This window comes from Oncorhynchus mykiss, chromosome 17 (assembly GCF_013265735.2).
Source record: "Oncorhynchus mykiss isolate Arlee chromosome 17, USDA_OmykA_1.1, whole genome shotgun sequence".
NCBI classification, from domain to species: Eukaryota; Metazoa; Chordata; class Actinopteri; order Salmoniformes; family Salmonidae; genus Oncorhynchus; species Oncorhynchus mykiss.
In genome coordinates this window covers 64,205,461-64,219,981 of record NC_048581.1, presented here as the reverse complement: position 1 = coordinate 64,219,981, position 14,521 = coordinate 64,205,461, and the positions used below count along the sequence as shown (strand labels likewise).

Genomic DNA, 14,521 nt, shown 5'->3' with positions numbered 1-14,521 from the left:
AATATTACTTGCTGATTGTCTTGACAAGGAACCCTGGATATGGTTGTTCTGCTGTTATGTCCACGGAACATCCATGACTGTTCTGGTATCTCCATTAATTTCTATGAATTAATTGATCAATTTCAAACTGTTCACAACCAGTATGGCTGCCAACACCATGGAAATTTGCTTTGAATTGGAATGTTCATTCTGTTCATTCTAATTCTGTAGGGAAACTCAGCAGCTCATCTCACTTCCCCAAAGACCTTATCATGACCTGATACAGCTCAACTATTTAAAACTAAGAAAGTGGTCGTAGGGTGGAGCAGCATTTTGATATAAACAGGATCCTAAGAGAGGAGATACTGTAGCTAACTAACCAGAGATCAACAACAGACATGTTGGCCAGGGGCCATCTCAATAGTCTGAACAGGCTTTCATACAACTTATGTTGGTCTCCTGGGTGTTCAAATTACCTCCACAGAGCCATAACAAAATCATAGCTATGATTTAAGGAGTTACCGGACCCTAAGGATGAAGTTAAACCCTGAGGGTCCATACATGCAACATATTCAGTAGAAAGAAAAATGTGTGTTGTCTGGTGTACATGAGATGGCATGGTAGTTCCTCTCTGCCACCTAGTGTTCTCTTGAGTTATTACATGAAAACGCAACACCAATGTATACTGGACAAAAATATAAACGCAACATGCAACAATTTCAAGTTCATAGAAGGAAATCAGTCAATGTAAACAAATTCATTAAGCGCTAATCTATGGATTTCACGACTGGGCAGGGGCATAGCCATGGGCACCCATTTGGGAGCAAGATCCACTCACTGGGAAGCCAGACCCAGCCAATCAGAATGAGTTTTTCGGCACAAAAGGATTTTATTACAGACAGAAATACTCCTCAGCACCCCTCCCCCTCCTCAGGCGATCCCGCAGGTGAAGAAGCAGGATGTGGAGTTCCTGGGCTGGCGTGGTTACACGTGGTCTGCAGTTGTAAGGCCAGTTGGATGTACTGCCAAATTCTCTAAAATTACGTTGGAGGTGGCTTGTAGTAGAAAAATGAACAAATAGACATTCCTTCAGTCAGCATGCCAATTGCATGCTCCCTCAAAACTGTGGCATTGTGTTGTGTGACAAAACTGCACATTTTAGAGTGGCCTTTTATTTCCCCCAGCACAATTTGCACCTGTGTAATTAATAATCGTGCTGTTTCATCAGCTTCTTGATATGCCACTCCTGTTATCTTGGCAAAGTTGAAATGCTCACTAACAGGGATGTAAACCAATTTGTGCACAAAATTTGAGCGAAATAAGCTTTTTGTGCATATGGAACATTTCTGGGATCTTTTATTTCAGCTCATGAAACATGGGACCAACACTTTACATGTAGCGTTCATATTTTTGTTCAGTATGAAAACATGACTTTTTTAATGTATCCACATGAATCCAAGTTTCAGTATTTCCTGTTTTTTTGTATCTCTTTTTGTTGGGAGATTATATCTTTCCATTCCTGAGGCAAAGAACAGTTTATTTAAAATCAGTACAAAATAGCACAGAGAATTCCAAATCATACAAAAAAGTAACACTATAAAAACAACACAGTATGTTCACATGAGTCTGGGATATGAATTTAAAGGTGGTTACTATTTAGCACTTTGTGACATATGCATTTGTGAAATGCACTATACAAATCCAATTTGATTGGTTGATTCATTGATTTGATTGATTGGTTAGTTGATATCAGCCATCAGAGTGAGTTTGCAGTCCCTTGGTATTATGGTATGGCTTACATTACAACACCTTATCCTGGTTCATTTTTCACAGCCACTGGGCAGACAAATAACATCCAAAACAATATCCATCAACAACTACATATCTTTATCCAGCACACCCACAGAGAAAACCTTAGCAAATATATTCAAACGGTAGAAAAATAGAGACACCACAGAGTAAGAGTCACAGGTGCTGTTGGTCTCATAGCTCAACCTTGTCTGTCTGTGAGTCCGAGGCTGATTTGGGTTCAGTTTTAGAGTCCTTGGAAACCTTTTTGACAGGGGCTTTCTCTGCTTTCTTTGTAGCTGGCTTCTGCTCTTTTTTGTCTGTCGCTTTAGGTTTCATTTTGCTTGCTGCATGTTTGACGTTTGTTTTGGCTGCTGGTTGAGCCTTGGCTTTGTCCCCTGCTTTAGCCGCTGTTTTAGTCCTCGCTTTGGCCTTTGATGCGTCGGCTGCTTTGGCTTTCGTTTTGACCGCCTCTTTCAACATAGGTTTTTCACCCTCTTTAGCAATTTGTTTTTCTCCCCGATTCTCTGTCGGCTTCTCATCCTTTTTATCTTCTGGGTTTTCAATGACTGTTTCTGCTGGTTTCTCAGGCTTCTTCTCTGCTGGTTCCTCAGGCTTCTTCTCTGCTGGTTCCTCAGGCTTCTTCTCTGCTGGTTCCTCAGGCTTCTTCTCTGCTGGTTCCTCAGGCTTCTTCTCTGCTGGTTTCTCAGGCTTCTTCTCTGCTGGTTCCTCAGGCTTCTTCTCTGCTGGTTCCTCAGGCTTCTTCTCTGCTGGTTCCTCAGGCTTCTTCTCTGCTGGTTCCTCAGGCTTCTTCTCTGCTGGTTTCTCAGGCTTCTTCTCTGCTGGTTCCTCAGGCTTCTTCTCTGCTGGTTTCTCAGGCTTCTTCTCTGCTGGTTTCTCAGGCTTCTTCTCTGCTGGTTCCTCAGGCTTCTTCTCTGCTGGTTCCTCAGGCTTCTTCTCTGCTGGTTTCTCAGGCTTCTTCTCTGCTGGTTCCTCAGGCTTCTTCTCTGCTGGTTTGTCATCTGGTTTGTCTGCCTGCACCTGTACTGGGGGTGCAGCTTGACCAAGAAGCACAGCCTGGTCAGGAAGTGTGAGCTGTGGCTCTGAGCTCTCTGTCTTTGTCTCTGTGAACTCTGCGTCCGTAGGAGTGGAGAACATCTTCAGCATCTCTTGAGCTTGGATCCGCTCCTGGAGACACACACACACACACACACACACACACACACACACACAAATTAGCTAAGACTGAAGCAAGAGAAACTGATTAAATGTAGATGAATCAATAAGTGGAAAGCATTGCTCTCTCCCTCTCTCAGATTAGAAAACAATATATAGCATGATAGAAACAAAGACTATACTTAAATCCAGATGGATTGACTAATAGATATGTTACCTTCTCCTCGTGTTTGGGGTCAAGGGTGAACCACAGGGCCACAGCACACCTCTGTCCCTTAGTGACCGCTCTCACGCCGTGAGGATTCTCCTCCCCAGCCCCAAAACCAACCACACGACCACACTGAGGACGCACCTCCGCCTGGGCAACACAGGGCAGTGACATCAGTCATCAGTCAAGTCAATTAACTTGCACCTTAGAGTAAATCAACTGTTTTTACTCTGCATCCCTCAATCCTTCATCATTGATTAAAACTTACTGTGACAGTTTTGGCATCCAGTTCAGTGAAAATGAAATCTCCTCCTTCAAAGTCATCATTTAGATAGAGGATGGCGCTAAAACACAACAGGAACAAGAGAAGGGTCTTAAAGACAGTGGTGCATGATGAGACTTGCTGCTGATACCTATGTTATAAGCATATGCAGTGTGTGTGTGTGTGTGTGTGTGTGTGTGTGTGTGTGTGTGTGTGTGTGTGTGTGTGTGTGTGTGTACCTGTAGTCTCTGTGTGTGTATGCGGGTGGTTCTTTGATGCACTTGTTGAGCTCAGAGACCAGAAGGCAGTTGTCTGCATGAACCGGGTGACTCAGGTCGTCACGGTCATCCTGCTTCTCTGTACAGACAGAGGAATGGAAACATATCTTACTGTATGTCTATATACTCATACAGACAGGTGGTTAATGTGGGGTTAAATGCCCCATCTTGGATTCGATATACACAACAATACTGTCCCCTGAGGGCCGTCGTAGTGGAGTTTCTCACCGTCGATGGCGGAGCGGCAGACCAGGTGGGAGTAGGAGAAGTAGAGAGGAGAGTCCAGACGGAAGTACGACTCGAGGACCCTACGTACCTTCTCACTCATGTCGAAAAACAGACGGGCACTCTTCAGGGGCACAGTTCCCTCCTGTCCAAACTGTAGAACAGGACAATATCATCAGAAATAGGTGCTTTCTTGTAGACAACTCACTGGTCACTGTACATGGATGCCATTAGGCTGAGGCTTTAGAAAGGTTGGAGATAAAGCTGAGGCTAAGAGATGAAACTAGTTGGGGGTTGGGTTTGGGTGAAGTTGACCATGCTGGTTTAGAGTCAGTGTTGGCAGTGCTGGGCTGGTGGTGTTTTGGTTATGGTTGGGTTATCAGGGCTTTAGTGTGTAGGGTCAGTGATGTACCTTAATAGCCTTGAGGACTGTGATTCCTTGGAAGCTCTCGCTGGGGGAGTGTGGGGAGGGAAGGCCTCGGTACCCATCACCTTTCAGCGCAGCCGCCTGACAGACAAACACACAGCATCAGCACACACAATGACAGAAGCATGCACACAGTTTTAACACACAGACCATCAGAAGCTCACGCTCCAACACACAGTCAACATACACACACACAATAACACACAGACAGATAGTCCTGACCCAGGCTCCCACTCACATTAGAGAGGCGGGTGAGCTCTCTGCACTCGCCCTCCGAGATAAATCCATCCAGTAGAACCCTCTGAGACCCATTCAGCTGCTTAGACGACATGGTAATCTTGATGTCATCAAACAACAGAGGACCACCTGGAAGGGAGACAGGGGGAATTAATATAGAGTGTACAGTCAGAGTGTGCTAGACAGTCCACTGACATTCCCAAAATTCATGCGGTGACCCTCCAAAAAACTATGGACAAAGAATGCTATCAGGAAATCTTACCTTCTCGTACGATCTTGGCAATATCAGTCGACTCCTTATTCTTCTCCTCCACCATAGTTTCAATCTCCTTCATCAGATTCCCAATCTCCTCAGTGATCCTTGCTGCAGTCTCCCTGTCTGCCCTGCAGAGGGCGCCAAAGAAGAGGTTACAAGATAAAACTTTTTTTAATTTAACATTTAACTAGGCAAGTCAGTTAAGAACAAATTCTTATTTTACAATGACGTCCTAACCCTGCCAAACCCTCCCCTAACCCGGACGATGCTGGGTCAGTTGTGCGCCGCCCTATGGGATTCCCGATCACGGCCGGTTGTGATACAGCCCGGGATCAAACCAGGGTCTGTAGTGACGCCTCTAGCACTGAGATGCAGTGCCTTAGACCGCTGCGCCACTCGGGAGCCCAAACATAATGGGGAGCAGATCCTAGTCTGATATTGAGAGCATGCATGTACTAGTGGAGGCTGGTGCACAGGATAATTGTAATGACTTGAATGGAACAGCATGTTTGATACATTTCCATTCATTACATTCCAGCCATTAAAATGAGCCATTCTTCCAATTTCTCCCTCCAGCAGCCTCTTCTAGTCTGTAAGTGTGTGTTTCTCTTACTTCTGCTTCTCTCTCAGTTTGAGGGGCATAATGTCTGCAGGGGTCCAGGAATCCTGCAAAGGAAGGGGAAGGATGTGAGATCACACATGCTAAAACCCACCTGACAGCAGTCCCCTATCAGGGTGATGTCTTGCTGGTAGAAACAGTGAGACACAAGAGAAGATAAGAGACATGGTAACCTACTGGATCAACAAAGGTGATTCCAAACACTTCAAAAGCAAAGTAAAGCAGCTCCTTCTCCAACAGGGACTGCTGAATGTGCTGTTTTACCACCTGGGAGGGAGAAGAGATGGAGAGAAGTGGGTTGGAGGCATGAGGGATAGGTAGGAAGGTGCAGGTTTTGTTTGTTTGTGTGTGTGTGTGTGTGTGTGTGTGTGTGTGTGTGTGTGTGTGTGTGTACCTGTCTAGCAGGTATGGCTGCAGCCTTGTCCTCTCCCAGCACAGCGGAGTAGTAGGCCAGGTTCTGATTCATTACCTCCTCTTCTGGGTGGAACAGCAGGTAGGTCTTAGCACACTCTATGGCCTGCTCATACTTTTTACCTGAAAAGTATGGGGGGGGGGGGTGAGAGAAAGAGAGACATCAAACAGACAGACGAGCAGACAGCCAGGCAGAGGACACGTTGATTTGTGAAAGCAAATCACCCTGATTCTAAAAAGGCATGTAGGTGCAGAGTGAATAGGGACTGAGACTCACTGTTGTAGTAGGAGAACTGTAGGTAGTTGAAGTGGGAAGGGAGGAAATCCTCAAATGGCTTGTCCTTTCCTGCGGTGGAGGCTAGCTCCACAGAACAGCTCTGCTTACAGTTCAGAATCTGCATGTAGTGGTCTGACAGTGACATGGGCAGACACAAGAGTACAAGGTTGAAGCTTTTATCCAAAATGTTAGCATGGTGTTCTTTTGGGATTTAGTCTGTCTTAACACCTGTCATGGACTGGAAGAGGTCAGCACTGTACTCCATGTAGTTGTATCCGTCGTAGTCGTAAGCTCCTTCGCAGAGCGCCCGGCACTCCTGGTCCGCGCTGAAGTACTCTTCTACCGCTGCCTCAAAGTGGTCGATGGCCAGACCGAACGAGTCTGAGCTGTAGTACCGCTTCCCTGCAAGAAACTCTGCCTGGGAGATAGAGGAAAGAGCAAAGCAGGGAGTCAGCAGCCCAGCCACATTCTAATTCAACCCGTTGACCCTACCTAACCTGGTGCCAATAAGGTCCCTTGCCCCTTTCCCTGTCCCATATGCTTGGCAGTTCCAAGTAGGCAAATTGTTAAGTGGTTACAGTCTGACTATGTGCAGTTCCAAATGTTGTAAATGGTATATAGCTGGTCCATTGTTCTTGGGATAACTGATACATTGTCACTAGAATAACTGGTGCATAGTTACCGTTATAACAGGTGCATTGTCACTGGGATAATGGGTGCATTACTGGGGATCAGTGGTGTCAGTCTCACCATGTGAGGCCAGGCCTCCAGGTCTTTAAAGTCTTCCTCCTGTACTCCGGACATCATCCTGTAGTAGTCCAGGTTCTGCCTCATCTCCATGTGGTCTGGGTTGGCCAGGAAAAATGTGTTGGCCGCTGCCACAGCCTTATCCAGCTTATTGATCTACATAAGGAAGAGAGATATTTAGTGAACAAATCATTAATACAGCATACTGTATCTGTATAAACCTTATACACATTGTGACTCCAAAGGCTTCCCTAAATGCTCCACTTCTCAGAAGTATTTTACAAGACCCCCTGGAATGGTGTAAGAAATGTGTGAGCTGCAATCACCAACATGCTGTTTTCGGAAACTAGTCAATCTCCTATTTAATATAGTAAGTAGTCTTCAATCAGGGGCCATATGTCTATTTTATAGTTGGTTTAACTTAAAGGCCCAGTTCAGTCAACAAATAATAATAATTCTGGGAGTTTCCATTGAATGCCAGCAAAAAAAGCCTCCATTTACATGTTGCTTATGAGTGCATTATAATTGTAATTTAAGGCTTGTATGAATGTCCTGCTTAACATAATGTTTGTGTTATCATCACAAATCAACTGCATTATACATAAAAACATAATCAACTTTGTCTTCAACCAGTAAAATGGCTCTTCGATTGCCTTTGCTACAGCCAATGACGTTAGCAGTCTAGCTAACAATTGCTGCGTCCAAAATAGGTCATCTTAGCGACTGCAAATATAATCAAATATAATCTTAGCGACTGCAAATATAATCAAATATAATCTTAGCGACTGCAAATATAATCAAATATAATCTTAGCGACTGCAATAATACCAACATGTAAGCGTATAAGAACGCAAAAGGTGTTTTTGTTTAGAAGTAATAATTATGTTAACGTACGCTATATTAAATGGGGGCAGATGGGATGGCAGTCTTTCTGCATCCTTGATTTGCACACACCCATACCTGACAAAGTCAGTAAGTGGTGTACAGAAACAAACTACTATAACAGCGAGACCCCACTCAGAACACTCACAGTCATAATTATTCCTTGAGAAATTGCTCTTTGCTAAGAAGCTATTTTTTTTTCTTTTTCACCATTTTAATGGATAACATTCACAGTAAGGTATTTAATTGTTATCCAGAAATGATTTAATATTGAGTTAAAAACGACTGCATTGGAGCCAATATGTAAGCCATAAGGCCTACATATTTTTTCCCAGATCTATTGAAATTCGTAAACAGGCTATGAATATGACCTTTGACATTCAGGAACATCTTATAGGCTACATGTATTTACTTAATTTATAGGGCCAACTACTCTTATTACAACGTAATAACCATTTTATAAACAGACAACACAAATAAATATATACATGTGTCATGTTCGTCATAATGATCGGACCAAGGCGCAGCGTGGTAAGCGTACATTCTTCTTATTATAAGAACGAACACTGAACAAACTAACAAAATAACAAAACGAACCGTGAAGCTAATATGAGTAGTGCAGACAGGCAACTAAACATAGAACAAGAACCCACAAACACAAAAGGGAAAATGGCCACCTAAATATAATCCCCAATCAGAAACAACGATTAACAGCTGCCTCTGATTGGGAACCATATCAGGCCACCATAGACATAAATACCTAGACCTACAAGACAATTCCAAAACTAGCAACCCAGACCCCCTCGTCACACCCTGACCTAACCAAAATATAAAGAAAACAGAGATATTAAAGGTCAGAGCGTGACAACATGACTATTCTGTCAAAAGTTGAATAAATTCTTGAATGGCACAGTAGCATGCATGAGATCTACAGCGCATGTTGATGACAAGCCCCAAAATCGAGAAGAATCCAGTGTAGGACGTAAATTGTCTACACAGCTAGACTCCACCTAGAGACGTGGCACGGCCGGCTTGGCTTGGGGGGTTGGGGAAAACAGAGCACTTATAGTGAACGACTTGCTTCTTAGTGTTAGTTTAAATGAAATTGGACAAAATAAAAAGTGACATTGCTCTTATATTGACATGCAAGTGTGGTTGATAAATGTGCATGGTAGACCACTTCAAAAAGTGCAATAAGATGACGCAGGCGAATCTTATCCACAACATTGAATAGGCTACTACTACTGGCTGTATTTGTTTCAAGCCTATACAATGTCTGAACATTTATTATGCAAATAACCTATATTGTCGACTCTTTTCACGATGAAAGATATGAACATGTATTATGCATAGGACCCATTTGATCGACAATTTTTACCTTGAAGTATGCGACTTGCAGATAATTGTAAGGGGTTCTCTTCTTAAACTCGAGGTCCACATCTTCAGTGATTTTATGGATAGTTGGTGGTCCAATTTTATCACTTTCACAGGTATTTACACAATCAGCCCTTTTCATAATTTTTTGAAAAAAACCAAGATCTTCCACAGAACCAGCGCCTGGTATTGTCACAACTATGCTGGATAAAGGCTCTCCGAAAGCGCTCTGGTTTGCACAAATTATCCGGCAATGCGCCTTCACCCTGCGTATCGCAGCCTTGTTCCGAAGCGCCCGCTCCATGTTCAGGATGACGGTCATCCAGTCACCCTTGTAGTATGCTTCTACCGCTGTGTCGAACAGCAGATCATACGGCTCGAGAATAACATTACTACTGAGCTGCACATCCGAAAGGCCATAAGAGATGAGGCAAACGACTAAAATCGCTAAACCCAACCGGCACTCCATTCTGGAAAATGGGGCCTCTACGTGGGATGGTAAGCTGGAAAAGAGCACTCGTCGGTAGAGAGGGGAACTGGAAGTTTATCCGGGGCTGCAAACTTCTGTCGGGGGTGGAGTTAACGCAGAGCCGCTGAGCTGAACAGCCCAGGGCGCACAGCGCCCCTGTTCATTCTGCAGCAGCAGCTGCAAGACAACATCCAGGTCCAGTAGAAAAATAATAAATTGCTCATATCCAATTGCTTGACTTCACTATTACAGTGTGATAACATCGCAGAAGAAAAATAGGCACAGAGTCTCACAACAATTTTGGTGTAGGTCACGGTTTCCCAAATGGCAGCCAATTATTATATCTATTTTTTTATTTAACCTTTATTTAACTAGGCAAGCCAGTTAAGAACACATTCTTATTTACAATGACGGCCCACACCGGCCAAACCTGGACGACGCTGGGCCAATTGTGCGCCGCCCTGTGGGACTCCCAATCACTGCCGGTTGTGATACAGCCTCTATTTGTCCCAAAACATTTTCATTGTTGGATATACAAGACTGTAAAAACACCAGGAATTCAGCTCCAAGTGATTTTAATTTTGGAAATCTGTTCCCACACATAGTTCTAATAGAGAGACATGTGATCGTATACAAATGTAAGCAGGGTTTGAAATTATTAGTTTTATTCAAATATTATATCTGTTGGCTTTAAATGGCAGAATATCTAATGTCAAAATGAATATTCTGCCATGGCTGAATTTCTGTAATTCAATGCTTTCCATGTCTCCCCCTTCTGGCTTTTGGGATAAAATTCATAGTGCAGTTACAAAATTCATATGGCAAGGTAAGCAATCCCAGATAAAATTAATTAAAAGGTAGGAAAGGGGAAGATGAAGAAGCTGAGGAAGTTCTTCACCCTACTCTGCTGATGATCATTTTTCTCTGCTCATACAAGAGTAATAAAGTATTTGGTTTTAAATATACTTAAGTATCAAAAGAAAATGTAAAACATTTTTTAACTGGGCAAGTCAGTTAAGAACCAATTCTTATTTTCAATGACGGCCTAGGAACAGTGGGTTAACTGCCTGTTCAGGGGCAGAACGACAGACGGTGCTGTCAGCTCAGGGATTTGAACTTGCAACCTTCCGGATGCTAGTCCACCACTCTAACCACTAGGCTACCCAAGTATCAAAAGTAAAAGTATACATAATTTCAAATTGCTTATATATTTAACAAACCAAATGGCACAATTGTATTTTATTTGTTTAGTACACTAATTTGGAGAAAAAAAATATTTTAATTCTGATTTATCAGGGGGTTCTGCAGCACCCTCAGCACCCCTACTTCCCACAGCTATTACTATCCGTCCCAAACCTTAAATACGTAGTATTTCGAGGCACTAGCATTTCGCCTCATTCTAAATTGGTTTATACACGATTATTCCGCCCCCTGGTTGAGTAAAGAGATAAATATGGTGTCTCCTATTGCCATGGAAGAGGTTGTCTTCACGGATATATTTTAGAATAAGGCTGTAACGTAACAAAATGTGGAAAAAGTCAAGGCGTCTGAATACTTTCCGAATGCACTGTACGCATGTATAAGACATATAACCACTTTTTGTCAGTGGGCATTGCATATACTCACTTCTTAATCCCTATTGATGCATATCAAAGTAGTGTAGTGTCGGTATAAGACTTATCAATTCTGTAGTACAATAGAGAAATCATACACAAAGTAGCCTACACAATCGCAAAGCACATGAAATATATTGTGTTGTTATCTACCCTTACCAACTGGGGCGGCCCATCAGGAAGTCCAGGATCCAGTTGCAGAGGGAGGTGTTTAGTCCCAGGTTCCTTAGCTTATTGATGAGCTTTGTGGGCACTATGGTGTTGAATGTTGAGCTGTAGTCAATGAACAACATTCTCACATAGGTGTTCCTTTTGTCCAGGTGGGAAAGGGCAGTGTGGAGTGCAATAGAGATTGCTTCATCTGTGGATCTGCTGGGGTGGTATGCAAATTGGAGTGGGTCTAGGGTTTCTGGGATAATGATGTTGATGTGAGCCCTGACCAACCTTTCAAAGCACTTCATGGCTACAGACGTGAGTGCTACGGGTTGATAGTCATTTAGGCAGGTTGCCTTAGTGTTCTTGGGCACAGGCACTATGGTGGTCTGCTTAAAACATGTTGGTATTACAGACTTGGACAGGAAGAGGTTGAAAATGTCAGTGAAGACACTTGCCAGTTTGTCAGCTCATGCTCGCAGTACACATCCTGGTGATCCGTCTGGCCCTGCAGCCTTGTGAATGTTGACCTGTTTAACTTCTTATGGCTGGGGGGCAGTATTGAGTAGCTTGGATGAATAAGGTGCCCAGAGTAAACTGCCTGCTACTCAGGCCCAGATATGCATGTTATTAGTAGATTTGGATAGAACACACTCTGAAGTTTCTAAAACTGTTTGAATTATTTCTGTTATACTAGCAGACCTCATATGGCAGGCAAAAACCTGGGAAAAAATCCAACCAGGAAGTGGGAAATCTGAGGTTTGTAGGTTTTCAAGTCTTTGCCTATCCAAGATACAGTGTAAATGTGGTCCGTCCTAAGGCTTCCACTAGATGTCAACAGTCTTTAGAACCTTGTTTCAGGCTTCTACTGTGAAGGGGGAGCAAATAAGAGCTGTTTGACTAAGGGGTCTGGCAGAATGCCATGAGATAAATCACACGCGCGGCCGTGAGAGCGAGCTGCGTTCCCTTTCATTTCTAAAGACAAAGGAATTGTCCAGTTGGAACATTATTGAAGATTTATGATAAAAACATCCTAAAGATTGATTCTATACATCGTTTGACATGTTTGTATGAACTGTAATATAACTTTTTTGACTTTTTGTCTGGACCTAGTGCTCGCGCCTTGTGAATTTGGATTTGTGAACTAAACGCGTGAACAAAAAGGAGGTATTTGGACATAAATGATGGACTTTATCGAACAAAACAAACATTTATTTTGGAACTGGGATTCCTGGGATTGCATTGCGATGAAGATCAAAGGTAAGTGAATATTTATAATGCTATTTCTGACTTCTGTTGACTCCACAACATGGCGGGTATCTGTATAGCTTGTTTGGTCTCTGAGCGCTGTACAAAGATTATTTCATGGTGTGCTTTCGCTCTAAAGCTTTTTTGAAATCTGACACAGCGGTTGCATTAAGGAGAAGTATATCTTTAATTTCATGCATAACACTTGTATTTTCATCAACATTTATGATGAGAATTTCTGTAAATTGATGTGACTGCAAAATCACCAGATGTTTTGGAAGTGAAACATTACTTAACATAACGCGCCAATGTAAACTGAGATTTTTTGGATATAAATATGAACTTTATCGAACAAAACATACATGTATTGTGTAACATGAAGTCCTATGAGTGCCATCTGATGAAGATCATCAAAGGTTAGTGATTGTCTCGAAGTGAGCATAGAAGTAGTTTAGCTCGTCTGGTAGGCTCGTGCCACTGGGCAGCTCTCAGTTGTGTTTCCCTTTGTAGTCTAATGGTTTGCAAGCTGTGCGTCAGAGCCGGTGTTGTTCGATTTGATCCTGTATTGATGCTTTGCCTGTTTGATGGTTAGTTGGAGGGCAGCGGGATTTCTTATAAGCTTCTTGGTTAGAGTCCTGCTTCTTGAAACTGGCAACTCTAGCCTTTAGCTTAGTGCGGATGTTGCCTGTAATCCATGGATTCTGGTTGAGCTACGGTCACTGTGGGGACAACGTCATCGATGCACTTATTGATGAAGCCAATGATTGATGTGATGTACTCCTCAAAGCCATCGGAGGAATCCCGGAACATATTCCAGTCTGTGCTAGCAAAACAGTCCTGTAGCTTAGCATCTGCTTCATCTGACCACTTTTTTATTGATCTAGTCACTGGTGCTTCCTGCTTTCATTTTTGCTTTAATCAGGAATAAGGAGGATAGAATTATGGTCAGATTTGCCAAATGGAGGGCGAGGGAGAGCTTTGTATGAGTCTCTGTGTGTGGAGTAAATGTGGTCCAGATTTTTTTTTGCCTCTGGTTGCACATTTAACATGCTGATAGCTCACAGAAGAATGACATCGGTAGAACTATTACTTCCCATTGCAAAAAAACATTTCACGTTTAGCACACAAAGTAACCCGTGACAGGCAACTGCCTGTAAACACACAGTCCAGTACAAAGTGAATGATGGCAGGCCCGTGTGGTAAATTGCTTGTTTGTATAAAGAACTACTGTTGCTCTGATTGGCTATAGCACATCGGTCTGTGTAGACTCCAGTCTTGAACAAGACAGAGGTTTTTATTTGGTTTTATTTACTGCAGTGTCTATTAAATTATCCAAATGGATGGCCGCTTTCCCATTCTATAATGCTATAGAATTTTCACAAGTATACGTAAATTCCCTAACGTTCTAAGAATTTATGAAAAAGTTAAATTGACCATATCTAAGTGGTCGCTTGTCAAATCTTTTTTTTCTTCTTCTAAGTGTCCTCCATTAAGGTCCCAACCATTAAGTCAAAATGTGATTGGTTGATTCCATTGTCACTCCAAAATGTTTGTCTGGAGAAACCAGGCACAGCTCATCACCCGTCTACCACCATCCCTACCGTGAAGCATGATGGTGGCATCATCATGCTATGTGGATGCTTTTTAGCAGCAGGGTCTGGGAGACTGGTAAGGATAGAGGGAACAATGAATGGAGCCATATACAGGCAAATCCTTGATGAGAATCTGCTTCAGAGTGCACACGACCTTATAGTGGGTTGAAGATTTGACTTCCAACAGGACAATGACTGCAAGCATACAGCCAAAGCAACACTGGAATGGATTGGGAACAAGAATGTGAAAGTCCTTGAGTGGCCCAGCCAAAGTCCAGTCTTGAACGTGCACTAGAGACA

At 43.0% G+C, this 14,521-nt stretch overlaps 1 protein-coding gene across 1 annotated transcript; it reads right to left on the bottom strand.

Annotated features, from left to right (window-relative positions):
* Positions 1-1,304: 1,304 nt before the first annotated feature.
* Positions 1,305-9,741, bottom strand: p3h1 (prolyl 3-hydroxylase 1). The gene is made up of 15 exons (XM_036950436.1): positions 9,151-9,741; positions 6,894-7,046; positions 6,372-6,561; positions 6,144-6,275; positions 5,850-5,989; positions 5,633-5,722; positions 5,450-5,502; positions 4,843-4,964; positions 4,582-4,709; positions 4,329-4,424; positions 3,920-4,070; positions 3,653-3,770; positions 3,420-3,495; positions 3,161-3,301; positions 1,305-2,955 (listed from the first exon to the last, which is right to left on the bottom strand). The coding sequence occupies exons 1-15, from the start codon at positions 9,613-9,615 to the stop codon at positions 1,963-1,965; spliced, it is 3,048 nt and encodes a 1,015-aa protein (XP_036806331.1). The 5' UTR covers positions 9,616-9,741; the 3' UTR covers positions 1,305-1,962.
* Positions 9,742-14,521: the final 4,780 nt, after the last annotated feature.

Coding starts and splice junctions, on each gene's coding strand:
- p3h1 (XM_036950436.1), bottom strand. CDS start 9,615: ATGGAGTGCCGGTTGGGTTTAGCGATTTTAGTCGTTTGCCTCATCTCT. Junction 6,276..6,371: donor CCTCTTCCAGTCCATGACAG/GTGTTAAGACAG, acceptor TGTCACTGTCAG/ACCACTACATGCAGATTCTG. Junction 2,956..3,160: donor ACCCCAAACACGAGGAGAAG/GTAACATATCTA, acceptor GTGTGTCTCCAG/GAGCGGATCCAAGCTCAAGA.